General features: G+C 40.6%; 1 protein-coding gene and 1 non-coding gene across 5 annotated transcripts; one reads left to right on the top strand and one right to left on the bottom strand.

The window, feature by feature from the left end:
* Positions 1-1,684: 1,684 nt before the first annotated feature.
* On the bottom strand, positions 1,685-1,757 carry trnav-uac. Its single transcript has one exon. It is a non-coding gene; the product is annotated as a tRNA-Val (tRNA).
* A 2,641-nt stretch (positions 1,758-4,398) lies between these two features.
* Positions 4,399-22,940, top strand: LOC112259893 (UPF0687 protein C20orf27 homolog). Of its 4 annotated transcripts, none has more exons than XM_024434575.2 (6): positions 4,399-4,494; positions 9,425-9,522; positions 14,028-14,167; positions 16,006-16,144; positions 17,527-17,652; positions 19,967-22,940. In XM_024434575.2, the coding sequence occupies exons 2-6, from the start codon at positions 9,504-9,506 to the stop codon at positions 20,065-20,067; spliced, it is 525 nt and encodes a 174-aa protein (XP_024290343.1). In that variant the 5' UTR covers positions 4,399-4,494; positions 9,425-9,503; the 3' UTR covers positions 20,068-22,940. The 4 variants fall into 4 exon arrangements, with proteins under 4 accessions (XP_024290343.1, XP_024290341.1, XP_024290342.1 ...); XM_024434573.2 differs by having other exon boundaries at positions 4,494-4,626; XM_024434574.1 differs by lacking the exon at positions 4,399-4,494 and adding an exon at positions 4,501-4,651.
* The last annotated feature ends 4,659 nt before the right edge of the window (positions 22,941-27,599 follow it).

The following is a 27,599-nucleotide window of genomic DNA, read 5'->3' as shown; positions in this document are numbered from 1 at the left end:
ATACCATTTGCATTTCATATACCTTTGACTATTGGATGTTCTAATAGGTACTTTAGTATTGCCAGCCTAATATCAGGAGTTGATAGGCTTGAAGTCATAAACAGCACAATGCTTGAAGCACAGCGAAGAGCTGCTGGCAAATGCAGGAAAGTGCTGTTTGAATGAATGCTTACGAGCCTGCTGCTGCCTACCATCACTCAGTCAGACTGCTCTATCAAACCATAGACTTAATTTTAATATAATAAACACAGAAATATGAGCCTTAGGTCATTAATATGGTCAAATCCAGAAAGTATCAATTCGAAAACAAAACGTTTATTATTTCAGTGAAATATGGAACCGTTCCGTATTTTATCTAATGTGTGGCATCCTTAAGTCTAAATATTGCTGTTAAACCGCACAACCTTCAATGTTATGTCATAATTATGTACAATTCTGGCAAATTAATTACGGTCTTTGTTAGGAAGAAATGGTCTTCACACAGTTCGCAATGAGCCAGGTGGCCCAAACTGCTGCATGTACCTTGACTCTGCTTGCACAGAACGCAAGAGAAGTGACACAATTTCCCTAGTTAAAAGAAATTAATGTTAGCAGGCAATATTAACTAAATATGCAGGTTTAAAAATATATACTTGTGTATTGATTTTAAGAAAGGCATTGATGTTTATGGTTACACATTGGTGCAACGACAGTGCTTTTTTCGCGAATGCGCTTGTTAATTAAATCATCGCCCGTTTGGCAAAGTAGGATGTGATTCAATGCTAAATTAATTAACAGGCACCGCATTGATTATATGCAACGCAGGACAAGCTAGATAAACTAGTAATATCATCAAACATGTGTAGTTAACAAGTGATTATGTTAAGATTGATTATTTTTTATAAGATAAGTTTAATGCTAGCTAGCAACTTACCTTGGCTCCTTGCTGCACTCGCATAACAGGTAAAAACAATAACCTAACAACCTAACTAATAAAGCCTGATATTGAGCAAGCTATTTTACAAACATTTGAATGCTAAAGGTGACGCGCAGCCTACCTGCTGTTGGACAGGCGCGCAAATCAGTGCATTGTGCAGTTTGACTAGGCTACTGATATTGCCAGGGTTGTTTGGCATGAAAAATGGCTTGTTGATCAATGACTGTTACAGTTACATGTTTAGTTCGAGAAAAGATGAGGTATTTTCACAAGGTAACAAGAAAGTAATATGAGCAACAACAAAATTGTGAACCCGGCATTTCGGAACATTTGAATACATTTTCTGACTGATGCAAGCTATTGGATTGGTTTGGTCTCCTGCCACAAGATGCACTCACAACTTAAACATTTGGACCAGGGACTGATATGATCGGTTAATCTTTACATTCCTAACAGTGAATGATTTTTTAGAGCGGATTAAACTGCAGCAAAGCCTATGTATATTTGGCTTTTGGCTACATAAGAGAACAATGCAGTGGTGTTTTTTTTAATCTTACAGTAACGTTATAATATGACATTCAGTTCTGTTATGTATAATACTATTATTATGTGATTTACAGACAGATTTTTTTTTACACTGCAGCAGTACTCCGGTTGCCAGCTCACTTCCAGACAGATTTTTCCTGTCAGACACGAGATATATGACCTGGCAACCCTCCGGTTGCTGGCTCACCTCTCAAACCGCTAGGCAGCCTGCCGCAAAAAGAATGGTTCTACTGGGGCTCGAACCCAGGACCTTCTGCGTGTAAAGCAGACGTGATAATCCCTACACTATGGAACCACATGTATGGTACAGCCATGTATGCATTAATGAGTCAATTATACATTCACATTATACATACATTCAATTTGACTTTGTTTTACCAATCTAACTACATAACAACATAATGATAATAATTTATTTGAATGGTAAATATCTATGGATTATCTGGGTAAATCAAGATGTAGTTGAATTTGTTTTTACGGCCAGCATCCCGGAGTCGCCTCTTCACTGTTGACGTTCGAATTCGGTATAACAGACTCGTTAGAACTTTGACCACACGCCCTCTAGATGCACTACATGCCCTCTATCAAATCAAAACGGAATTTTTACTAAAAACAAAAGTTGAAAAAGCTAGACATTTATAGAATACCTAGTTTGATGTTTCTGTGACAAAGGATGAATTAGTTATTGATTTATACCACTTATACCAATTATAGATTTGATGTATTTCTATCAAATCAAAACTGGAATGTTTACTCAAAACAAAAGGTTGTAAAAGTATGCTAGACATTTATATAATAAATCATACATAGCTTGATGATTCTGTCATAAATAGTGAAAACGTTATTGATTTATATAGCTTTAAATGGCATTTTATAGATGTTATGCGTTTCTATTAAATCAGAACTGGAATGTTTACTCAAAGGTTGTAAAAGCAAACTAGATATTTATAGAATAAATCATACCTAGTTTGATGAATCTGTGACAAACGGTGAATTAGTTATTGATTTATACTTCTTTAAATGGCATCTTATAGATTTAATGTATTTCCATCAAATCAAAACTGGAATTTTTATTCAAAACAAAGGTAGTAAAAGTATGCTAGACATTTATAGAATAAACCATATCTATTTTTATGTTTCTGTGACAATCGATTAATTAGATAAGGATTTTACAATTTTAAATGGCTTTTGGTGATTGTCTGTTGATTGAATGTCTGTTGAATGTCTCTTGAATGTCCGATTGTGTGAGTATAAAACCAACTTTACTTCGGTGACAAAAAGCACATTAAAACACTAATGCAATTATGCTATACAATGGTTTGACTGTTTCTATTTCAATTTTTTTGTCTGCTATTTAAATATTTTTCACAATGGCTTCTGAACTTCATGTTACCTACCACACTTTGAAATGGCGAATGGAAAAGCCTGCGGCCTACTCATACATTTTAAGTGCGTCATAAGACACAAAATATATATTATTTGACCAGCACATGTTAACACGAATGCAATTATGTTTCTTGTTCAAAATGTGTCTGGGTTATTTATTTACTTTTGCCATATTTGCCAACTTCATCTAATTGTCATACCTTCTATGTAGATCTGAGGCCTACTCTTCAACAATTACTTCTCTCCAATTTATCTTGATAAGGGCGTTAATTGGACAATTTTCCTGTCCTGGGTGTCACTGAAAATGTATGGAGTAATTACGTGTCACCGAAAATGTATGGAGTAAAAAGTACAACATTTTCTTTAGGAATGTAGTAAAGTAATATTAACAGTTGTGAAAAATACAGTTAGAAAAGTTAAATACAAATACCCCAAAAAACACTTAGGTAGAAGTTTGAAGTAGATTTACTTAAGTACTTTACACCACTAGTAGTTCATTTACACAGTTTCTATGATATATGGTAGCTCTTGTATTCACGTAATTATCACGAATAAAGCCTTTACAAGATGAGTTTGTGGGAAATTGTAGCATTTTGATTAGGCTATTAAGTCCTATTCATTACAGGTAAATATCCGCAATAAAACTATTATTTAACCTATCCCACCTAAATTACAATTGTCCTTTTTCAACTAAATGTAGCCTATTATTACTTGAAATTAAATGCGCTTTATCTCATGATGATTGAAATTTCTGTTACATTTATTTAGCCAAATGACACCTGGCTGTCAGGTAAGTGCAGCTACAGCTTGTGTTTACATATTCCATTAGTTAACACTACACGTAATCCTAAATCTGATCCGCCGATGTCAAATATTGATCAGATTTCTGCAACTGATTTAACCATTCACATCATGTTTAATTTTGTAGGCTATTCATTGTGATTGGTCCCTGGGCCCATAGGATGTCATTTTGAAATATATTAAAGCCTCAACCTTTTTTCTATCTCTGACATCTGTTAAAGACCAAGAACAGAGACGCGTTGTTAAAAAATATATTATAATAATAACAATAATAATTATTAACTTCCGCTGTCCTCCAAAAGTAGCTGATTCTCCTCCTCACTTCAGCTACATTTAAAGTGGCCACAATGTGGCGACATCATAACATGAATGTATTTTAGTGGTGAGCGGAAGGAGAAAAACCCTGAAATGTACTCGACCCAACCGTCTGTGACATTTCTTACTGTAGATATGCCTTATGTGAGTTAAACATTTGATTGTTTACACGAACATAAACAACATTGCCAAACGCTGTAATTTAGATCCAGATATCTCCAGAATTGGATAGTAAATCACGTAACCAATGCGGAAGTTGGAGGTAGAATTTAATCCAACGAAAGGGGGAGTGGTTTCCACTAAATAACCCAGCCACAAAGTGATATTCCTCAGCCACAAACTCAAAATTGGTTACAAAAATTAGATTTTTGGTCTTATTTTAAAGTTAGACATACAATTAGCAGTGCGATTAAGGTTACGGTTATAATCAAAATCAGATTTTAAGAAGATAAATTCTAGAAATAGGCGAGTAACGACTTTGTGGCTGTGCTAACTAGTGATGACCAAGGGGGAGTGGATGCGTATCTACGGTGGGTGTTCATTCTACTGTTTATTCATTTTCTGTGGACCCATATTCCTTTGCCTATCCTTGATTTGGATACAACCGACAATAGGACACTACCTGGTTGCAGCGTGTGCATTTAGCCTCAATTGCAAGAAAGGTGAGTTCTTGGTGAGCGAAATAAGGTGAGAAATATTTCCATGCTGTTTGCTGCAGTTGCCGGAGCGTAAGCACAGTTTGAACTTTTTGTTATTGTACTGCGAGGGCAACGAGGCAGCAAGTATCGAGACAAGCAGGTTCAAACTCGTTACAGGACGTAGCCGTATATTCTCAGAATATTAGACTATAGGCTAAACTTAACCTCGCATTTCTGCTTTTACTGTTGCACTTAACTCAATTTACATTTAACATAATTTAGCAACGTAAATCTACCAAATGGATAAGGTAACTAGTAATGTTAGACTAATGTTAGCTAATTTCAAGTGAGAGAGTCTTAATAGAATCCACAGTAGAGTCACTGGTAGCATGAGTGATTTGTTCCTGCCCCCAGCTGAGACAGTTTATAGCCCAGAGCAGGATTCCCCAAACTCGGTTCTGGGACCTTCCAAGTGCATGTTTTGCCTTTGCACTACACAGCTGATTCAAATAATCAACGTGATGACGAGTTGGTTATTTGAATCAGCTGTGTAGTACTAGGGCCAAAAATCTACTTGAACCTACAGTAAGCTGTCTCGGTTGGCATATGGCACTCTTGGTGTCATGCTATGTCCACTGCAGAATGTGATATTGAGAGCAGCTTGCACTGTATCTCTCTCTCATTGTGATATTGGTTTGAATAGAATACATTATTAGTAGTTCATAGGATGAACTACAACACATTCACATTTTTACATAAATCTATAGGCTACTGTACAAGTGTTGTTTTTTTTCCTCAAAACCTTTACATCAGCCAAGCCCAAGCCCACATCCCTGTTCCTGGAGTGCCGCAGGTACTAATCCGGACGCTTATAAGAAATCCTGCTAAGCCCTCGGACGAACCATCAAACAGACAAAGCGTCAATACAGGACCAAGATCGAATCCTACTACACTGGCTCTGCTGCTCAGCGGACATGGCGGGGCTTGTAAACTTTCACTGATTACAAAAGGGAAACCCAGTCACGAGCTGTCCAGTGACGCAAGCCTATCAGACAAGCTAAATACCTTCTATGCTTGCTTTGAGTCAAGCAACACTGAACCATGACTGAGATCACCAAATGTTCCTGATGACTGTGTGATGACTCTATCCGTAGCCGATTTCAGTAAGACCTTTAAACAGGTGAATATTCGCAAGGCCGCAGGGCCAGACAGATTACCAGGATGCATCCTCAGAGTATGAGCTGACCAGCTGGCAAGCTGACATTTTCAACCTCTCCCTGACCCAGTCTCTAATACCTACATGTTTCAAGCAGACCACCATAGTCCCTGTGCCCAAGAATGCCAAGGTAACCTGTCTAAATGACTATTGCCCCGTAGCACGCACATCTGTAGCCATGAAATTCTTTGAAAGGCTGGTCATGGCTCACATCAACACCAATATCCCAGACAATCTGGACCCATTCCTTTACATTCCACAGGCCATAGTCAACAGCCTGATCAACTCTATGCGAAGATGTGTTGCGCTGCATGAGGAAAATGCTGGTCACACCACATACTGACTGGTTTTCTGATCCACGCCCCTACTTTTTGTTTTGTTTTAAGGTATCTGTGACCAACCGATACATATCTGTATACCCAGTCATGTGAAATCCATTGATTAGGGTCTAATGAATACATTTCAATTGACTGATTTCCTTTTATGAACTGTACAATCTTTGTTACATGTTGGGTTTATTATATATATATATATTTTTTTATTAAGCTGACCTGAACCTCACCATGCTGGCTCTGTCTTCCTTTCACATTGCATGCTTCCAGCAGCTGTGGTGGATGTGTAACCAGGCCAGCCCAGTATAGCTTGGTTCAGCCCTATAGTGCAAATCAGGCATGAGTTAAGATACAAGGCAATCTATGTGTGCAAGCGTTTCTGTTAATGGACATGTCATATTTTTAATCACCTCCCTCCTTCTTTGCAGTAGAAAAGGAGGTAGTGTTTCTTTCCCAGACTTTTTGAACCTATAGACAACTGGGTTCAAACCTAAAGCGGTTCTAGGGGTCCTTGATCTCCTGCGAGGGAGTTGTTCTTACTCATTGTTCCAAATGTTTAAATGTGTCAGGGAGCAGAAGTCATCTTGGAATGTATCAGGCCTCTGTTGCTGTGGTAATATAACTTGGCTACAAGACATGGTAAAAGCCTGTCTGTCTATAGCAAACAAAATGTTTGCTTTAGTAGATCACTTACCATTATTCAATTCTTCTTTACAGTACCTTCAGAAATGATTCATACCCTTTAACTTTGAACTTTTTCCACATTTTGTTACACTGGCATTGTTCTAAAATGGATTAAGTAAAAATGTCCTCTGCAATCTACACACAATACCCCATAATGACAAAGCAGAAACAGGTTTTTAGAAAATGTTGATAATACTTATTTACGTAAGTATTCATACCCTTTGCTATGAGACTCAATTAAGCTCCGGTGCATCCTGTTTCCATTGATTATCCTTGAGATGTTTCTACAACCTGGAAATAACCTGTGGTATATGAGGTCCCACAGTTGACAGTGCATTTCAGAGCAAAAACCAAGCCATATGGTTGAAGAATTGTCCGTAGAGATCCGAGACAGTATTGTGTTGAGGCGCAGATCTGGGGAAGGGTACCAATAAATGTCTGCAGCATTGAAGGTCCCGAAGCACAGTGACCTCCATTTTTAAATGGAAGAAGTTTGGAACCACCAAGACTCTTCCTAGAGCTGGCTGCCCGGCCAAACTGAGCAATCGGGGGAGAAGGGCCTTGGTCAGGGAGGTGACCAAGATCCCAATGGTCAGAGCTCCGGAGTTCCTCTGTGTAGATGGGAGAACCTTCCAGAAGGACAACCATCTCTGCAGCACTCCACCAATCAGGCCTTTATGGTAGAGTGGCCAGATGGAAGCCACTCCTCAGTAAAAGGCACAAGAGCCCGCTTGGAGTTTGCCAAAAGGCCCCTCTGGTCTAATAAAACCAAGATAAGATTGGCCTGAATGCCAAGCAAAAGCTGGCACCATCCCTACGGTGAAGCATGGTGGTGCCAGCATCACGCTGTGGGGATGTTTTTCAGGGGCAGAGACTGGGAGAGTAGTTAGGATCGAGGGAAAGATGAACGGAGCAAAGTACATAGATCCTTGATGAAAACCTGCTCCAGAGCTCTCAGGAACCCAGACTGGGGCAAAGGTTCACCTTCCAACACGACAATGAAGCACACAGCCAAGACAATGCAGAAGTGGCTTCAGGACAAGTTTCTGAATGTTCTTGAGTGGCCCAGCCACAGCCCGGACTTGAACCCGATCTAACTTTTCTGGAGAGACCTGAAAATAGCTGTGCAGCAACGCTCCCCATCCAACCTGACAGAGCTTGAGAGGTTTTGCCGAGAAGAATGGGAGAAACTCCCCAAATACAGGTGTGCCAAGCTTAACATCATACCCAAGAAGACTCGAGGCTGTAATCGTTGCCAGAGGTGCTTCAACAAAGTACTGAGTAAAGGGTCTGAATACTTATGTAAATGTGATATTTCAGTTTATGTTTAATAAATTAGCAAACATTTCTAAATCTGTTTTTACTTTGTCATTATGGGGTATTGGGTATAAAAGGGGGGGGGGTAACAATTGAATAAATTTTAGAACCTAACAATGTGTAAAAAGTAAAGTGTTCTGAATACTTTCCGAAGGCATGGTATAAAATAAATGTATTTTTTCCCCCTTCTACCCAATTTCGATCTTGTCTCATTGCTGCAACTCCCCAATAAGCTTGGGAAGCGAAGGTTGAGTCATGCGTCCTCCGAAGCATGACCCGCCAAGCGGCGCTTCTTAACACCCGCCCGCTTATCCTGGAAGCCAGCCGCAACAATGTGTCGGGGGAAACACCGTTCACCTGATGAGCGAGGACAGCCTGCAGGCCCCCAGCCCACCACAAGGTTGCTAGAGCGCAATGAGCCAAGTAAAGGCCCCCCCGGCCAAACCCTCCCTTAATGCAGACAACGCAGGGCCAATTGTGCCCCACCCTATGGGACTCCCGATCACGGCCGGTTGTGATACAGCCTGGGATCGGACCGGGGTCTGTAGTGACGCCTCTAGCACTGCAACTCAGTGCCTTAGACTGATGCGCCACTCGGGAGGCCCCGGCACAATTATTTTGTATTTTTTTGAAGGTGAATTGTAAATAAGCACATCTCTTGGCTTGGTACTCTACAGGCAATAGCAATATGGTGAAACACCCAACTTGCAACTGGTCACCAGTCCATTCTTTTCAGGCCAGTAGTTTCAGTCAGTCAGAGGAACTTGTCATTTTTCTTAGTATGACCCTCACCTGACGTTATTGGAATCACTAGGAGTGCTGCATCTTTCAACAATCTTTTTAAGATGCCTCCCTTGATTTTTGTTAAGGTTATATTTCGTCCTTTCTTTCACAGAAACCTGTGAGTTTCTCTGAAAAATGTTTATTTTAACATCTGACACCTTGGTTTTAATTTAATCCTCGTTTGAATGTTTGTTTTTCTTTCATTTAAGTCAGTCGGGAGCCTCCCCTCTCCCTTGGTGATAGTCTGGCACACACAGCTGGGTGCCGTCGTTTGAACAGAGTTAGTAACCTGGGGCTAGGATTTATTAAAGACAAATACCAGCTCGTCTTTCAGAAGTATTTATTTCCTGATTTCATTACAGTTGTGACTTTCTCCTTTCTTTAGCTTTAAGCTCTTTCCTAGTTGCCCTCCCCTTCTTTTGTTAATCCTTTATCATTGAAACCTCTTCTTTATTCTCTCTCTTGTTTCTCTCCCTCTCTCGTGTCTCAGGGTCATTTTGTGGCTGGGCCATAGAGATGACCAGGCTGTGACGGTTGGGTTCTCTCTCTGTCTGTGGACCAACCCTGGCATGGCTACTGCTAGGAAGAGTAAGTACCCTTTTCTATTATATTGTTGTATAGACTCTTGTCCCTTCTCCCCTGTTATGTGGTTTTAAATGCAATAATGGGTATTTCTAAAATGTATTTCAATTCAAAACAGTGCAGCTCTCATATGTCTCAATGTGTTCAAGGTATGAAATTACTTATTTTCAAATGCAATTTATTTTTGGGCATAGTTGTGGCCAATTTTTCAGTTGACAGATTCTTATAACTATGTTCTGGCCCCCCGACCATCCGCTCCGACCAAAAATTGGCCAGCTGCTGAATCTAGTTGCCTACTCTTGCCAACGTCTTTAGGTGGATAAAAACGCATATGGTTACAGAGCATTATGGGTACTGTACTATATCATGCTTTATTACCTAAGCTTCTTCTTCCTCCACATGAACCCTGTCCAGAAACCACTCCAATAGCAGGGTCCCAAACTGGAAGCCTGCTGCCCGAATATGTCCCGTGGATGGTTTTTACATTTTATTTTAATTGTTGGACATAATACTGTTAACACCAGGAAATCAGCTCCAAGTGATTTTATTCCCACGTGTAATAGAGAGACACGTAATTGTATACAAATGTAAGCAAAGTTTGAAATTATTCTGTTTTAGTGAAATATTATATCTGTTTGGGTTTCTTGCGGTCCATTTGCATTCTACAAATGATTTGTAATTATGTTTCGGCCCCCTGACCATCCCCTCAAGAAAAAATTGTTCCACGGCTGAATCTAGTTGATGAACCCTGCCCTATAGCCTCCCAAGGGTTGGCAGACATTGATGTCTGGATCAGGTTTCCATCAGTCTTCATAGAACTTTCCAGCCTCTCCCTCCTACTTTCACACCTCTCAAAGCCAGGGGCGGCAGGTAGCCTAGCGGTTAGAGTGTTGGTCCAGTAACCGAAAGGTGTCAAATCTGTCTGCCCGAGTCCAAGGCACTTGATCCTAATTCCTCCAGGGTTGTTGTTGATAATGGCAGACCCTGGGCTGGGACCCCACTCTCTGAGGGTGTTTCAGGGAGAGTGGGATATGCTAAAAATATAATTTCCAATTCACACTTGTATCACTTCTCAAGTTCGCTATCAAACAGGGAGCCTCCAAAAATCCTCTCTTCCTTTCTCTCTTCCCCACCTTTCTCCCCCTCCTCACTATGTTATAACATCACTACAGTATACAAATGCTTACTTAGTGTGTAATTGAAAGAAGAGATGGGTGGGAAGGGTACAGGAAACCCCCTAGCAAGATGAGAATAAGACCTGGCAATCCAACCCCGACATGGCAATGTTTCTGTATGAAATGTCTTTGTTTACAATGCACACATACTACAGCTTATTCTCCTGAACTAGAAGCATCAATTTACAGTCTTTGGAAGAATGCATTTTTAGGGGAAACATGGGGGAAAACACAATGTGGACTTGTTTGAATCGAGTCTGAAGTGTGTGTGACTCAGTGTGAACGAATATGTTGCACATGACAGATAGGCAGGAAGTGTTCAGGGATCCTCATAGAAACACAGCAAGAGAACAGCACCTGGGAGACGGACTAAAAGTGGCAACACTTTTTTCACTGTCATTAATACGTCTCTTTCCCCCCCCAGTGGAGATTGGAGGCTTTGTTTCTGCACACAAAGCACTCTCCTCTCCCTGGGTCTTTGTTCTCACTTTAATTAGACTGCTGAATGAGAGTGTAGATTTACATCTTATTTGTTTTTGCTTCAATGTATTTTTCATGTGTCTGGGATGTAGCCGCTTTCACAGGGAGCGAGAGAGCGAAAGCGTGGGGTGTGTGTGTGTGTGTGTGTGAGTTTAATTTGGTCCTTGGGGAGAAAGAAATAGCGAGGGGTGGAAGAGGGAACTTAACTTGGAGATACAAGCCCAATGGAGTCTGTTACCATGGTTATCAGACAAAGTTAGTGATCGATCTTTGTTTAAAGTGTTGTGCCGAGCACTGACCCGCCTGGGGGGGACAGGACATGCAGAGAAAGAGACGCAGACAATAGACACGAGACAAAGATGGAGGGGATAGTGAAAGGACAGGTTAGAGAGGGAGAGGACGAGGTAGACACACAGTCATCTAATATACAACAGAGGCTAGGAGAGAAACGATGATCCAAACCCAGACCAACAGATGTAGAGTGAGAGAGGGGAAAAAGATAGCAAGATTATGACTACCAGACAGAGAAGCCAGCTCCTGTACTGTAGACTGCACTGTAGTAGATGTAACAGGCCTTGGGTGTTCAGCAGCTAAGAGACCTGGGTTCAAATAGTGTGTATATATGTTTTGTTTTTTTCAAAACACTTCAGCCGCACTTGACTGAGTTTGCCTGGCACTATTGGAATCAATGAAATGGTCTCAAAAGTACAAATCGCTGCCCACCTGACTCTAAAAAAAAAACAGGCTCAATCTAATGCTTCCAAGTATTTGAAAGAAAACCAATACTATTTGAACCCAAGCCTGGTATCTAGCCAGCACAGTGTCCAGTCCAGTTCACTGTCTGGGCTAGTGTCCAGAGAATGTGGATTAACGAATGGTCTTGTTTGAAAGCCTGTGGATCTCTCTCAGCATTGTCTGAATCCACAAATCCTTTCAACTAGTGTAGCATAGTAGGTAGTCTTCAGACTGGAGTGGACACAGATATACTCTGACTCACCTCAGGGCTCTAAAGTGTGACCAAATTGATTGCATAATCAACAAAAATATTTTGCTGTGTGACAAGGAGTTTTATTTTGGCAGCTGTGTGCGGCTATGAAAAAAATTATAATCTCCTAGGCGCTCTACCCATGTTTCTGAGTGCCCTAGAGAAACAAGCAAGTGCAGATGTGTTAGCGTCATGGTTTCACCATTACAATGAAAACGGCTTGCTTCTAGACCAACCAGGTCAAATGCTCTTGCACATATTACCGACGCCATATGAGCCAGATCTTTTGGTATTCAGTGTCGGTGGGGTCGGCAAAATGAATTTACTTTATATACTGTACATTAGTTGTCTGAGTAAACTGGGAATATTGCCTGGCTAGCCATCCATATCACTCAGGCCCAACCGACTTTTCTTCTCCACGATGAGTCTGGATTTGCCTCCCTCTCCGGCGATTTTGAAAATGCGAAGACATTCTGGCTTGAAAGTCTATGGCAAGACTTGAAAATGGCTGTCTAGCAATGATCAACAACCAACTCAAGAAAGCTTCAATATTTTTAGAGTAATGGGCAAATATTGTACACTCCCGGTTTACAGAGCTCTTAGACTTACCCAGAAAGACTCACAGCTGTAATCGCTACGAATAGTGATTCTAACATGTACTGAGGGGTTTGAATACTAATCTAATCAAGATCTATTAGTATTTTCATTTCCATTTTTTTTTTTAAGTTCACATTTTTCTTCCACTTTGACATTAGTATTTTGTGTAGATCGTTGACAGAATTGCAATTAAATCCATTTAATCCCACTTTGTAACACAACAAAGTGTGGGGGAAAAAAGGTGTGTGAATACTTTCTGAAGGCACTGGTATGAAACCATGCAACTGTAAAGTTGATTTAAGTTCAAGGTTTATATTTCCTCCTCATATCTTTATCTTTTTTTAAATATCATTTTAATCTAAACAGCCACCCGCTGCCTAATGAAATTCTGACTCACAATGTTATTAAAGAAATACAATCACAGTGCCTGTAACTCCTAAACTCTTATCTTCTTGACCCAGATAGGATTAACCCAAGCAAGGCAATGGGAATAAATGCTGTAGATACACATCACTCTTTTTTTAAAGGGAAATGAAATAAGGAGATAAAAATGTTGATGAATATGATGATACTGTGACAATGTATCCCAGAGGGACCGTCAAGGTACAGCATTTCAAAAGATCAGGGATCTAATGTGTTCCACAAGGCATTCAAACAAACCTGGGCTGTGTCCCAACTGGCACCCTATTCCTTATATAGTGCACTAGTTTTGACCAGAGCCACGAGAGACAGTGGTAGAGATCTATTATATCAGTATCTTCTATAATACCATTTTGTCTGTTCCCTCTCCAAATGCTGTGACAGGTGGTTTCCTTTAAGTGTCCATTTTATGAATGTTTAATGGACAATGTTGTTTATTTTATGACTGCAGGGCATTCTACAGTATTAGATAAGGGATAGGTCTTTTCTTTTTTACTCTTTACCTCATATCAAATCCTCAATCTTCTTCCTGAAAAATGTGTTTTCCTTCCATGATTACAAATATATTTAGTTACTATTGCTTTTAAGAGTGATCACAGACATTTTGAAGAGGCATTCAAATGACTGAAATGAAGTCGATTTACACTCCAAAGTTCAAGATGCCATGTTTTTCTCCCTTTGATTTCTTTCCAACTTATTTTTTTGTAATTTTCTTAGATTTTTTTTTTTTATAGCCACTAACCACTCATTGAGTGTCACTGGCATAAGAATGTTGTTCCCATTGGAAACTTGTACCAGAGTCCCTTACCATTTGTGTGTGTAACAATTAAGTTAGTTGCTCTCTCCCTCTTCAGGCTCCGCAGCAAAGGCGGGAGGAGTTGGTTTCTCAGAAGAGCCAGCTGCCGGCACGCCGTCCCATGTCCACTTTGATGAGAAGCTCCACGACTCTGTCGTCATGGTGATCCCTCAGCCTGACGGGAACTTTATGGTCAAGGTGGGTTTGGGTTTTGGATTAAATCATTTAACATGTCTGACGTGAAAATGATCATAATACCCTGACTACACTGCTCGTGTTGCGTGTGTTGCAAAATAAATTTAGAAATCTATATTATTCAATTATTGCACCCACACTGCTCGCGTGCGCCAACAAGTGTCTGCATTGCCACGGGCTAAAATAGAAGTTAGTTCTATTTGTGATGCTGAATGTGGTGCAAGTCCCGCCTCTCCTATCTCCTCATTGGTTTATAGAAGCAGGTACCCACGTGCCATCTCCTCATTGGTTATACCCATGTGGGTGAATGATAGATGAACGAGTTCAGTGGCGGTAATGCATCTAATTTATGAAAGTTGCCAATCGCAATATAAAGTCAAGAGAAGAAAAAGACTGGAAGCAAGAGAGATGACTAAAAACGATTCGGTTGACCATTTTATGTGTGGATTCATTGTCGGAGTAGATGATCTTGTGCATTTCAAGTAAAATAAAACTCAATGTTCATATCCTAGGACAAATTAGCTAGCAACAGCAAGCTAGCTAAATAGGACCAATTAGCTAGCAAGTGCAAGCAAGCTAGCTAAATAGGACCAATTAGCTAGCAAGTGCAAGCTAGCTAGCTAACTAAATTGCCATAAATGTTTAATGCTTTTTAACCTGTCCCCAAATTAATGTAATTGGTTCAGAGTTTGTTTTGATATTTTAACCTGCGTGTCGTGATTGTGTTTGGTGTGGGGGGACAAAATACATTTATGCGCGCAGTCGGTATGGGTTCCGTGTAAGAGTTATCAAAACGGCACACCCAGAGAGCTAGGATTATCCAAAATGTTTCACCTCAATCTCCAGTGGTCTCCCAGCCATCCTTCTTTTCTTGCCATTTTGAACTATGAGGTGAACCTTTTTTATAGGGTTGCAAAATTCCATCAACTTTCAATAAATTCCCTGATTTACCAGAAATCTTTGTTAGAGGATTCTGGATTTCCTGCTTATTCTCTCCTTATTCCTCAAATCTTCCAACCGGGATTTCGGGATAACCAGGGAATTTATTAAAAGTTCCTGAATTTTGCAACCCTAAACCTGTATGACAACAAAGGGGAGGAGGCGAGTTTCTCGCTCATCTCTGCTAATCTTCTGTATCTGTTCTGAAGATTCAGTTACAACTATGCCAGTCCTCTCCCCTCCTGTTTACCAGAGGATGACTGTGGATCAGAGAACTCTTTGCAGCATAGCACTGTAGTCGTGGGCGTGTAGTGTGACTGTGCTGCGGTTCAGACGGCCCTTTGATTCTGCTTCCCCGGTGTGGGAAGTGAGGTCCACCAGACAGACGACAGCGGTGAATGTGCCGTGTGTCTGAAGTTCTCTGCTGCCTCCTTGGAACCACTGGGTTGCCATGGAAACATGTGGGGGGAGGGGGGTGTAACCTAACCAACGGGCTTGTTTAAATCAGATGTGGTGGGATGTAGTCAGTGTGTGGGATGGCTGGAGACAGACGGTATGCTGCAGAGCTATTTAATCAAAGCACTGGGTTTTTGTGTTTCTTTCACTCTTTTCTCCCTCACTTGTTTTTGTTTGTTGTTTGACACGGCCAGAGGGTCATGTGAGGCTTGTTTGACACGGCCAGAGGGTCATGTGAGGCTTGTTTGACACGGCCAGAGGGTCATCCTTTGGTCCCTTTCGCTCGCTCTCCCTCTCTCTCGTTTTCTCTCTAAATATTTTTCTTGCACTCACTCTCTCTCCCGCTCTTACTTTCTCTCTCTTCTCTTGCAGCTTTTTCGCTTGCTCCCCCCACCCCACCCCATCATGCCCTTTTTCATATTCACTCCCTCTTATATATCTGTCAGGTTGGTTTCCTGAAGACCCAGCACAAGTATGAGATTGTCTTCACCCTCCCGGAGCTTCCATCACTGGGGAAGGACGCGTCTCCAGCTCCAGTACCCAACCCCCATATTCGCATCACTGATATCACTCCTGTACCAGAGGGTATGTCCGAGTCTTGCTCAACTCAGCCTCAGCCCTATTCTCTGTCCTATCCTTTGACCTAACCTCAGTCCCTGCTACCTCGGCTATGGCAAGGCTGAACCATGGGCTATCAGCCCCAGTTCCAGGTCCTCGGATACAGTCTTTGCCCTATACCCAGACCTAAACTACCGTTCAAAAGTTTGGAGTCACTTAGAAATGTCCTTGTTTTTGAAAGGAAAGCAAATGTTTTGTCCATTTTTTAAATAACGACTCTGGGATGCTGGCCTTCTAGGCAGAGTTCCTCTGTCCAGTGTCTGTGTTCTTTTGCCCATCTTAATCTTTTCTTTTTATTGGCCAGTCTAAGATATGACCTCTTCACTGTTGATGTTGAGACTGGTGTTTTGCGGGTACTATTTAATGAAGCTGCCAGTTGAGGACTTGTGAGGCAACTGTTTTCTCAAACTAGACACTCTAATGTACTTGTCCTCTTGCTCAGTTGTGCACCGGGGCCTCCCACTCCTCTTTCTATTCTGGTTAGAGCCAGTTTGCGCTGTTCTGTGAAGGGAGTAGTACACAGCGTTGTACGAGATCTTCAGTTTCTTGGCAACTCTCGCATAGAATCGCCTTCATTTCTCAGATCAAGAATACACTGATGAGTTTCACAAGAAAGTTATGTTTCTAGCCATTATGAGCCTGTAATCAAACCCACAAATGCTGATGCGCCAGATACTCAACTAGTCAAAGGCCGGTTTTATTGCTTCTTTAATTAGGGCAACAGTTTTCAGCTGTGCTAACATAATTGCACAAGGTTTTTGTAATGATCATGTGTTTTTTTTCAAAAACAAGGACATTTCTAAGTTATCCCAAACATTTGAACTGTAGTGTAATCCTAACCCTTTTTAAGTTCCACTGATCTTTGCCCAGTCTCCGGTTGGCCAGACCTTCATGTCAGTCATGTTTTATAGTAGCTGTATATCTCAAATGTGCAGGAGAGACTGAAAGTGTGTCGGTCCATGACAGAATCCGAATTGAAGGAAGGAAATGTTGAAATGTTTTGCTAACATCCCTCAGGGAGTTTCTGGATTTCGTAATGAGGGTTATTACCACTCACTTCAACGCTTCAGTAGTTTGTTTTAGCGTTGAGCTGAGTGAGTTGCTCCCTTCCATTACACCATCTGCTGGAAAACCATGACCTTCTACTTTCATCTCTGTGACCTTTCTGTGACCACTTGGACTGTGTGTGTGTTATTTGTAGTGTTTGCCAGTTGTGTTAATGTGTTTGACCCCAGAGTTTTTCCACTCTGGTTGACATTTTGCTCCCCTGTGTATGTGTGTGTTCTCTGTATATGTGTTCCCTATCCTTCTGCCTTTTTGCCCTTCTTACCCTTCTTTCTCCCTCTCAGGTGGTCTGAGAGTGACATGTGAGTACATGGCCCACCAGGAGGGGGTGCTGTGTGAGGAGGTGATGCTGGTCAATGAGAGCCAGGAGGACGTCTGCGTGGGGGTCAAGGTGCACGCCCGCGTCATGGGTAAGACCACAGAGGCCAGCCTCATCATAATGCTGGAAGAGCATGATGAGCTCCTATTGGGTTTTAAATGAGACCTACTGTATTCTGTGTGCCCTAGGGTAGATCTAGTGTTACACCCATAACAAACTCAGTGGGGATATTCCAGGTCGTATTTAATTCAGTCACACTGCTCGGATATTCTGGGTTGTAATCATTAGTCCAACAAAAACAAGTCTATTGGACAAATTCGGGTAGCCCCCCCCCTCCGTTTGGTTCCTAGTGAATACACCCCAGATCTCCCAACGCTTGGAGAAGTGTAGATTGATCAATATGGAGATTCTGGGTTCGAGTCCAGGCTCTTTCGCTGCGACTGGGAAACCCATGGGGTGGCGCACAATTGGCCCAGCGTCATCCGGGTTAGGGATGGGTTTGGACGGCAGGGGTGTCCTTGTCCCATCGTGCACTAGCGACTCCTGTGGCTGGCCGGGCGCAGTGCACGCTGACACCGGTTGCCAGGATACAGTGTTTCCTCCGACACGTTGGTGCGGCTGGCTTCCGGTTTAAGCGGGCATTGTGTCAAGAAGCAGTGCGGCTTGGTTGGGTCGTGTTTCGGAGGACACACGGCTTGACATTCGCCTATCCTGAGTCCGTACGGAAGTTGCAGAGACAAGACTGCAACTACCAATTGGATACCACAAAATTGGGGAGTAAACAGGGTAATAAATACAAAATAAGATTGATCAATATGAAACCATTGCATCACTTAACCTCCTTTCAAGTGTGATGCAATGTCCCGTTCCTAAAATTGATATTTTCTGATCAAAACAGATTGTGTTGTGGTATCATGCAGTATATGCTCTGTAGAGGTACAGGTAACTGCCAAAATAAAGGAAACAGGAACATACTGTCTCAATAGGGTGTTGGGCCACCACGAGACAGAACAGCTTCAATGTGCCTTGGCATAGATTCTACAAGTGTCTGGAACTCTATTGGAGGGATGCGACATCATTATTACACGAGAAATTCCATAATTTGGTGTTTCGTTGATGGTGGTAGAAAACACCTGTCTCAGGCACCGCTCCAGAATCTCCCATAAGTGTTCAGTTGGTGACTGAGACGGCCATGGCATATGATTTACATCGTTTTCATGCTCAACAAACCATTCGGTGCCCTGTGGATAGGGGCATTGTCGTCCTATGGGAGCATTGTCGTTATGGCCAAAATAATCGCCTGCCCAGCATTTTATACATGGTCCTAAGCATGATGGGATGTTAATTGCTTAGTTAACTCAGGAACCACACCTATGTGGAAGCACTTGCTTTCAATACACTTTTTATCCCTCATTTACTCGTGTTAACATTATTTTGGCAGTTACATGTAGTTCCCTCATTATTAATACACGACAGTACTGAAAACCAACTGCCTCTTCAAATAGAATTTCTAAAGTATCAGTTTAGTTCGATTGTAGCCATCTTGTCATTGTCTTCCGAAAGCACAACAAGGCAATGCTGCAGCGTTGTTCACTTGAGTAACAAACAGTCTAGCACCTAGGAGACTGGTTGTGAGAACAGATGTAGTAGTGTGCTGCTGCCACCTGCTGGTGAGTGTGAACAGCATGGTTTAAATTAAGAGCATCACTGATCACTGCGATGCTGTGATCACCTGAGTAAAACGGAATGAGTCACGCATTAGTGGAGAGCTTATGATTTGGTAAAATACTTGTACTGTATTGAACATGGCTGACTGATTATAATCACTGCATCCCGTTCTTTCTTCCTGGCTCTTGAGTTGGAGCCATTTTCTGTCTGTAACACACTGTACTTGGACACCGACTGCATTCACTGTCTGGAAGCTTTGAATAAATTAGGTCATGATGATTCACTTTGGAACCTAACACAAACCCTGTCATTAATTTCCTTTCAACAGAAAATGATTGTATATTTATATATATTTATCTATCTGATTTCAGTCATTTATGCATTTTAAATTAGAAGAGTGGAACAACAAAAAAGTACTGATAGACAGGCCACTCGTGTCAACTAGGGACAAAAACCACAGTGGTGATCCGAACTTGAACATCTGTAGGCAGGCAGAGGACTGGAGGGGATATAGTTGTATGAAAGGGTTCGTGGAGAGGCCGGGAAAAGGATCAACCTACAGCTTAATCCCAAAGGCTTTACAGTCTCTCACTCTACTTTACCACACTGTAATAGAGCGCACTGGTTGGATTTTGTGGACTAAACCATTTCTGAGAGACAGCCTGTTTTTTTTTTCTTGCTCTCTCTTTCATTTTCTGTTATCTCTCCCTCTTTCTTTCTCTCTCCCTGTTTTTCAGACCGTCACCATGGTACACCCATGTTGTTGGAAGGAGTGCGTTGTGTGGGAGTGGAGCTGGAGTATGACTCTGAACAGAGTGACTGGCAAGGATTTGACTAAACCAGACAGTGTGACACACACACACAAAAGAACATGCCACATGTATTCAAATTCAACATCCACTGTACTTCAAACGATCCCTGACCATTTCAAGATGTTATGGTCCTAAAGGGAGGATTAAATTAGGAAATGGATAGAAGTTATTTTAAGTAGTAGTCTGGGTTTTTAATTTTACATTCAGGCCGTACTTGGCCGCTAAAAGCTGAATTGCAGCACACAACGCATACAAGTAAACAAATAAATTCTTACCTTGCTTCAAAAGTAAAAAAAACAAGCATCAAAACCTTTTTTTTTATTTTTTTTTTAAGTCCAATGTGATCCGATCACTGTTGAGATTCCCTCAACTATACTGAACACAAATAGAAACGTAACATTTAACAATTTCAGTTAGTTCATATAAGGAAATCAAATAAATTCATTAGGCCCTAATCTATGGATTTCACGACTAGAAATACAGATATGTTGGTCACAGATACCTTTAAAAAAGATAATGATCATGCAGTTTAATCAGCTTTTTGTTATGCCACACCTGTAGGTGGATGGATTATTTTGGCAAAGGAGAAATGCTCACTATGGATGTAAACAAATTTGTGCACAAAATGTAAGAGATGCTTTTTTTGCATCTGGAAAAGTTCTGGGATCTTTTATTTTAGCTCATGAACCATGGGACCAGCACTTTAAATGTTGCGTTTATATTTTTGTTCAGTATAGTTAACATACCTGAAATGCATCTGTACGAAGTACTGTTGTTAGTACTGTGATAACACGCTATCCAACTGCCCATGCCATTCCACTGCCTGCCTGCCCCTATGTTGTTTAGAATGTGTTTTCTGAGTAAACCTTTAGGGGGCAACAAAGTTCACGTAATCAAGCCAGACCATTTCACCCAACCTAAACTCAACTGTACCAATAGGGGGCGACAAAAAACACTAAAATTATCCCTCTCATCTGAATCCAAAGGTGTAGAGGGATTCAAAAGGACTTTTTTAAATGAAAGAATTATACGCTATTAATCAGTCGCAAGTGCCTACGTTGCTGTACAGCTTTTACCATCAACAACTGCCTTCGGTCCCGTACTATCCTATCTATCAAGTATCTCCCCTTCAGGAGTTAAAAGATTTTGGACTTTAGTGGATCAACGATAGCTCAGCCTTCCAAGATAATTTTTATATCTACAAAACATTTCAAGTATATTTATAAAATATTAAAGATTGGCGCCATCAGTACCATTGGTAGTAAATCCACACTCAAATTAGATTGCCAGTTGTTTTTTGCTCTTTTAATATATTTCAGGCAACAAGAAGAAATAAAAGACAAATATTTTGGTTGTTAGCCCACCATGAATCTGCCAACAACTAGTAACACTTACCCTTTATCTACCCCCAAAGCCCTCACCATCCTCTCTGAGCACTCATACTCTCATTGCAACCTAATAGTTTAGTAGTCACTGTTTACTGTCAATAGCTAGTCATTGTAAATGTATATTCCGATCCAATAAGAATGTCAAGTATCTAGCATAAAACATATCCTAATTTCACATAGCTAAACGGACAAAGCCCTGTTTTAAATATTATTATTTTTATATCGGACAATCTTCATGTGTTAACTGTGTTCGGCCTTAATTGAGGAGAACCTGTATATCGTTTGTGTTTGTATAAGAGGCTCTAATAATGTCTTAAAGTTATACCTTGTTGTTATGGTGTCCATACTAAATCCATGCTCCAGGGTAGGGGTCAATTCCATTTCAATTCAGGAAGTACATTTGAAATTGACTGAGCTACTTCCGGCGTGCAGAGCTACTTCCGGCGCCGACAGAGATGGCCGCCTCGCTTCGCGTTTTTTTTTACGTGTTATTTACATATTCTTTATCCCCTTACACTGTGTATAAGACAGTAGTTTTTTGGAATTGTTAGTTAGATTACTTGTTCGTTATTACTGCATTGTCAGAACTAGAAGCACAAGCATTTCGCTACACTCGCATTAACATCTGCTAACCATGTGTATGTGACAAATAAAAAATTTGATTTTTGATTTTGAATTCCAGTTCTTTTCAATTAGGAAAATGTGGAATTGGAATTAGTTTACTTTCTGAGTTGACTGGAATGGAAATGTCCTGAACCCTGCCATGCTTCAAAAGCTAGTGAGACCGAGTGTGGATTCCGTTTGGATACAAGGCCATCTTGTCCTTTTGAATAGAAAAGAGAGGGCACTATTGTTCATGCAGTCAGACTTATCAAAATAATATCCTTAGCCCATATTGTGATGGGCATCATAGCAGGTTTGGGGTCAATTCCATTTCAATTCCAGTCAATTCAGAAAGTAAACCAAAATACAAATGGTCCGAATTGAAATGTCAGTGTACTTTCTGAATTGACTGAAATTCAAATGGAGTTGACCCCAGCTCTGGTTGTTGGGTAATTGTACTGAGGGGTTACGGTACTAGGGGGGTGTGGCATTTTGTCAGTCGATATGCAATACATGTTCCTTCATTGGTGTTTGCTACTATGGTCTCTGTTCTTTTCTTATGCCATAAAACAAAGTTTAAGTGCTTATCAAGAAACACTTCCAAAAGGACTGATTTGAGGTAGAAAGAAGTTAGAGCACTCAACAACAAAAAGCAGGGCTGTATTTATTTTAGCTCACTTTAATCCATTCTATGCCGATGTGAACAGGTGGATGTCAAGCTGACAATAAATCAATGTCAGATTTAAAATAAAATGAAATTGTTTAGTGCTCCAACTTCATTCGACTTCAAATGAGTCCTTTTGGAAGTTTAAGCGCTTCTCGTGAATTTTTGTTATTGTTGTTGAGCACCTTTTGTCTGCTGAAGTGTGAACGCCCACCTGAACTAATAAAGTTTGTGTTTAATTGTGCCTTTTGTTTTACCATTGCGTAACTCAGGTGATTTTCTGCTAGAGGGCAGTCCTTGCTGTTACATCGCTGTGTTCTGTTGAATGTAACTACAGGACACAACGATGCTCTGCGGTTTATGGTGTCTAACATGGGCTGCAGTGGGTATGCTATAGTGTGTACTAATGTAACAGAAACCAGTTAGGTGTAAAGTCGGAATCGACTGACCCTTTCTCTTAGACCCTTCATCTCTTTTTCACCTCCGTTTCTTCTGGTGTCCCTGGCTAAGTCCTAATTACAATACAACCTGCACTGCTGCTGGAAACCACAGATGAAAAGCCTGCAAACAGGGTGTGTGTGAGAGAGAGAGAGAGAGAGAACTATTTGTTCCTCTACTATAAAAGATTGGCCAGTGCTTCATGGCTGCTTATGTTCTGTTTCCGACTCAACCATAACTAGCAGCTGGACCCGAGACACGACTGATTCCATCCCCTGGAGATAAGTAGCAATGCCCCTTGGGCGGCAGGGTAGCCTAGTGGTTAGAGCGTTGGACTAGTAACCGAAAGGTTGCAAGTTCAAATCCCCGAGCTGACAAGGTACAAATCTGTCGTTCTGCCCCTGAACAGGCAGTGTGAACAGGCCACTGTTCCTAGGCCGTCATTGAAAATAAGAATTTGTTCTTAACTGACTTGCCTAGTAAAATAAATAAAATAAAATGACAGTCTCCTTTTATGTTATGGTTGAATGACCAACTTGACTTCCAATGTCAGAGGTAAATGTTTTAAATGCATTACTTCTCAATCCAGCATATGGGACAAGGGATTGTAAAACATGATTATGTACCTTCAGTTGACATGGGGCTACTATTCCCTTAGCACACAAACACACACACAGTTAAGTCAGTCCCCTTAGTTGACATGGCCACAGAGAGTCCATTGTTTGTGTCCCCATGGCTGTGCACTGTTTGTTTTTTATAACGGTTCTAGTTCCTTGTTCCGTCTCCCCACCCAGCCGCCGTGGAACAGACGAGGCCAGTGTGATAGGAAACCAGGACGGAACTCGGAACTCGGAACTTCCCCCATTGTGTGTGTTGGGGGGGGCAAAAGATCTCTAGAAGCTTTGTCCTGAATCTTCACCCTTCTCCCAGAGTGCGCACTTGCACACTCCCATCATGGATGTAAGTTAACAATGGTGGAAACTACTTCAACAATTCTTACACCAATTTAAAAGTGTTTAAATCCACAAGGGTTAGTGTGCAGGTGTACACTTTGTGAGGAGGGTGGAGAATTGGGAGGAACCGTTCTCTCCCTCGCACTGTTGTGTGCACTAGTTGTCAGTGGGCACTGAGCAATTCATTAGCTCTCAACATTAAACAGTGCTTTTAGAAAAATGATAAATTGGCCAAAATTATTGACAATGTACTAATGAGCCACTCAACAGACATGATAGCATTACAAATAGTAGGTTATAAACCATTCCCCTTTCTCTCTAGAGATATATCACATTGTTACTGATCAAAAAAGACAGTATGCTTCAAAAACCATGTGAGTCACTGCTTCAACAGCGGTACATCGCTGAACTAAGGTATAGGCCTCCAGTAGGTATCTTTTCCCCCCACCCCTCAATATGCTGCATAGTGAATTATAGACTGTATGTTTGTTTGTTAACTCTGTTGTTTTTGTCTCACTGCTTTGCTTTATCTTGGCCAGGTCACAGTTGTGAATGAGAACTTGTTCTCAACTGGCCTACCTGGTTAAATAAATGTGAAATAAAACAGGACCCAACGACTCTCGTGATAGGACCCTCTGGACTCTCGTGATAACATATGCAAATCAAACGAAGGACCTAGGAACAAAGCATTTGTCATTCAAGTAAATCAAAGTGTTTAGGTTGCCATGTAGAAATGTTATCGGGATTATCACAAGCATATTATATTTGTATTAGACTTTTGATTGTTCAACAGTAAACCAATCATCGTTTGCCTTCTTTACATCTGATTAGTCTATCATTACTATTCAATAGGCCTTGTTATTGTTATATTTGTCTTTCTATTTTCATAAGCTCATTTTCTTTTTAACTCTGCTTTGTTGGGAAAGGGCTCTAAGTAACTAAGCATTTCACAGTAGTCTACACCTGTTGTATTTGGCTCGTGACAAATACGATTTGATTTTTGATATGGTGATCGTAGCCTACATCTCTCTTTAATGCATCCACTGCTCTAACCTATAAGTGCAAACATTGACATTCAAGACTACAAACGCACATGTAACCAATTGCTTTGATTAAATATTGAGTACATACAATGTTTTCATTCATCGTTGACATTTTAACATTTTGAAGCGACGTTCAAATATTTTTTCAGGAGAGGTGCCATAAACAGCCTAAATAAGTATCAATCCCCCTTGGCAAAAATAAACCCCTATTCACTAAATGATTAGGCTCCTGCGTTGGATAAGTGGAACCTACGTGAATCATTTATGTATTAAAACATGTTTCTAAATCAAAGTCTTTAAAAGTCATTTAAAGAAAGGCCTATTTGAGAGAGAACTAACAATCCATCTACATTTTGGAATCTAAATATAATTCCAGTTTTTTGGGTAGCATTACTATGTGCGCCTATGCAGCCTAATTTATAACTACTTTTTTCTTGTGCATTGTTTTTGACTAGCGTTACTCTGTCCGTAATCTTTATTGGGATACGCCTTTAATGCACAAGACAAGACTACCGCCATTTCGATACATGATAGCCCTAAACGAAATTCTGAGCCTTGAAACCACCGCGTTCACCCGCAGAAGCCAACGGGTGTAGATCTCTCAACAACAACAAAAATATAGCATTAGTTTTCTGGACAGTTTCAGTTGTTGCTGAAATTATTTACACACAAAATCCGGCCTCAAATGAGCAAATGCTTCAAGACTTAAACAGTTGGGTACGCCTATAGTGGTTATTTTACGCATATTAAATGATTTATTCGTAGGCCTACTTTCACTTCTAAGTTGCGACTTGTGCTACAAATTAAAAGTTATATAGAATATAACATTAAGAGATGTGTGACCAGAACCAGATATAAAATAAATAAATATAGGCTTACCTTACATAAATCTTACGTAGACCTAGCCTATACATCTTTCGAAATCAAATAGGCTACAAAATGTATTCAACATTTTCCAAACAATTCCCCTTTTCATTACGAAACCGCGCCAACATCTCACCGTTTTTTAGTCGAGACCAAACTTAAAATTCTACTTTATTAAAGTTTTGCCATGGAGGTGTAGGCCTATAGGCCTTATTGAGTTGAAAATAAAGTTGCCTAGGTTAAAAACAAATAAGGCCATTTTCTACATATGCCACCACAGACATTCTACAAGCATAATTTAGGAAATACAAATTTCATTCCGTTATCTAATACAAAAATATGTATATTCAGTTAATTTCTCATTACAATTTCAAAATTATTGTTCTTACCGTTCCATGGGGCAAACTTTCATAGTGTATACAATTCAACAGTTGGTTAAATAAGGTATAGCTGGGCTCAATTATTTTCACTATTCAGACGCTGTTGGTGTTCATGCAGTTGGAACACCAGACTAGACTGCCCCCAGAAACAGGACTAATGCAGCCGGTATTAAAGCCTAATCACCCAAACCAATAGTTTGACACCTGACAGCATGGGGTGATATGTTTTATGTTCATCTGTCACCCTTTGTGTGTCTCTCTCTCTGTCGTTCTCTCGTTCTCTCTCTCTCTCTCTCTCTCTCTCTCATTAATTTTAATATTGCTTAAATTAATAGAACTATGCCCCGTGAGCATTGTCTCACTGCACCGGGAGAGAAAGGCCTAGTATTTCGGTATGGTTGTATCTAGGGTGTTATACACTCGCTCTCTCTCGGAATTGTTCGTCTATAATCTGGTGCTTTGAATCTGTTTTTAAAAAAATGGTTAAACTGTCAAGCTGACGTTGGCTACAAAAAAAAGTTGTATCTGCCATGTGCAGTATAACAGTTGTTCTCAAGAATATAACAAATCAATCAATAGCAAATCATATATTTGCTTGTATAGGTTAATGAACTTGTTGTTGCTTGTATATGTTAATGAACACTGGTGTTGTTGCGGGTCTTGGTGCATAGGCCAATGCCCAGCGCCATGTACTGTATATATGGCTCTGCCTATACAGACGATGAACGCCTGTTGTTACTAATTGCCGTGCGCCCCCCCCTTTAAGGACGCCTCTGTTCAAATACCCATTTTAGTTTCAAACACGTTACAAGAATTGCAGAGACAATCAATGGTATGCCAATCAAGAACACCAAAGTTTGTTGAAGAATAGGCATGCATGCACACACAGTGCCTTCTGAAGTATTTCCACCCCGTTACATTTTTCACGTTTTTGTGTTAGTCTGAATTTAACATTGATTACGTTGTGATTGCGTGGCATACACACAATACCCCATAATGTCAAAATTGAATTTTGTTTTTAGTATGTTTTACAACTTAATAAATTATGAAAAAATGTAATATCTTTAGTCAATAAGTATTCAACCCCTTTGTTATGACAAGCCTAAATAAGTTCAGGAGTACAAATGTGCTTAAGTCACACAAGTTGCATGGACTCCCTCTGTGTGCAATAACAAGGTTTAACATTATTTTTGAATGACTAACTCATCTCTGTACCTCAGGTGAG

This window comes from Oncorhynchus tshawytscha, linkage group LG10 (genome assembly GCF_018296145.1).
Source record: "Oncorhynchus tshawytscha isolate Ot180627B linkage group LG10, Otsh_v2.0, whole genome shotgun sequence".
Classification (NCBI taxonomy): domain Eukaryota; kingdom Metazoa; phylum Chordata; class Actinopteri; order Salmoniformes; family Salmonidae; genus Oncorhynchus; species Oncorhynchus tshawytscha.
The sequence above is the reverse complement of the archived record's forward strand: the minus strand, read 5'-3'. Positions and strand labels throughout refer to the sequence as shown.

Coding starts and splice junctions, on each gene's coding strand:
- LOC112259893 (XM_024434575.2), top strand. Junction 16,145..17,526: donor TATCACTCCTGTACCAGAGG/GTATGTCCGAGT, acceptor TCTCCCTCTCAG/GTGGTCTGAGAGTGACATGT. Junction 17,653..19,966: donor GGTGCACGCCCGCGTCATGG/GTAAGACCACAG, acceptor CCTGTTTTTCAG/ACCGTCACCATGGTACACCC.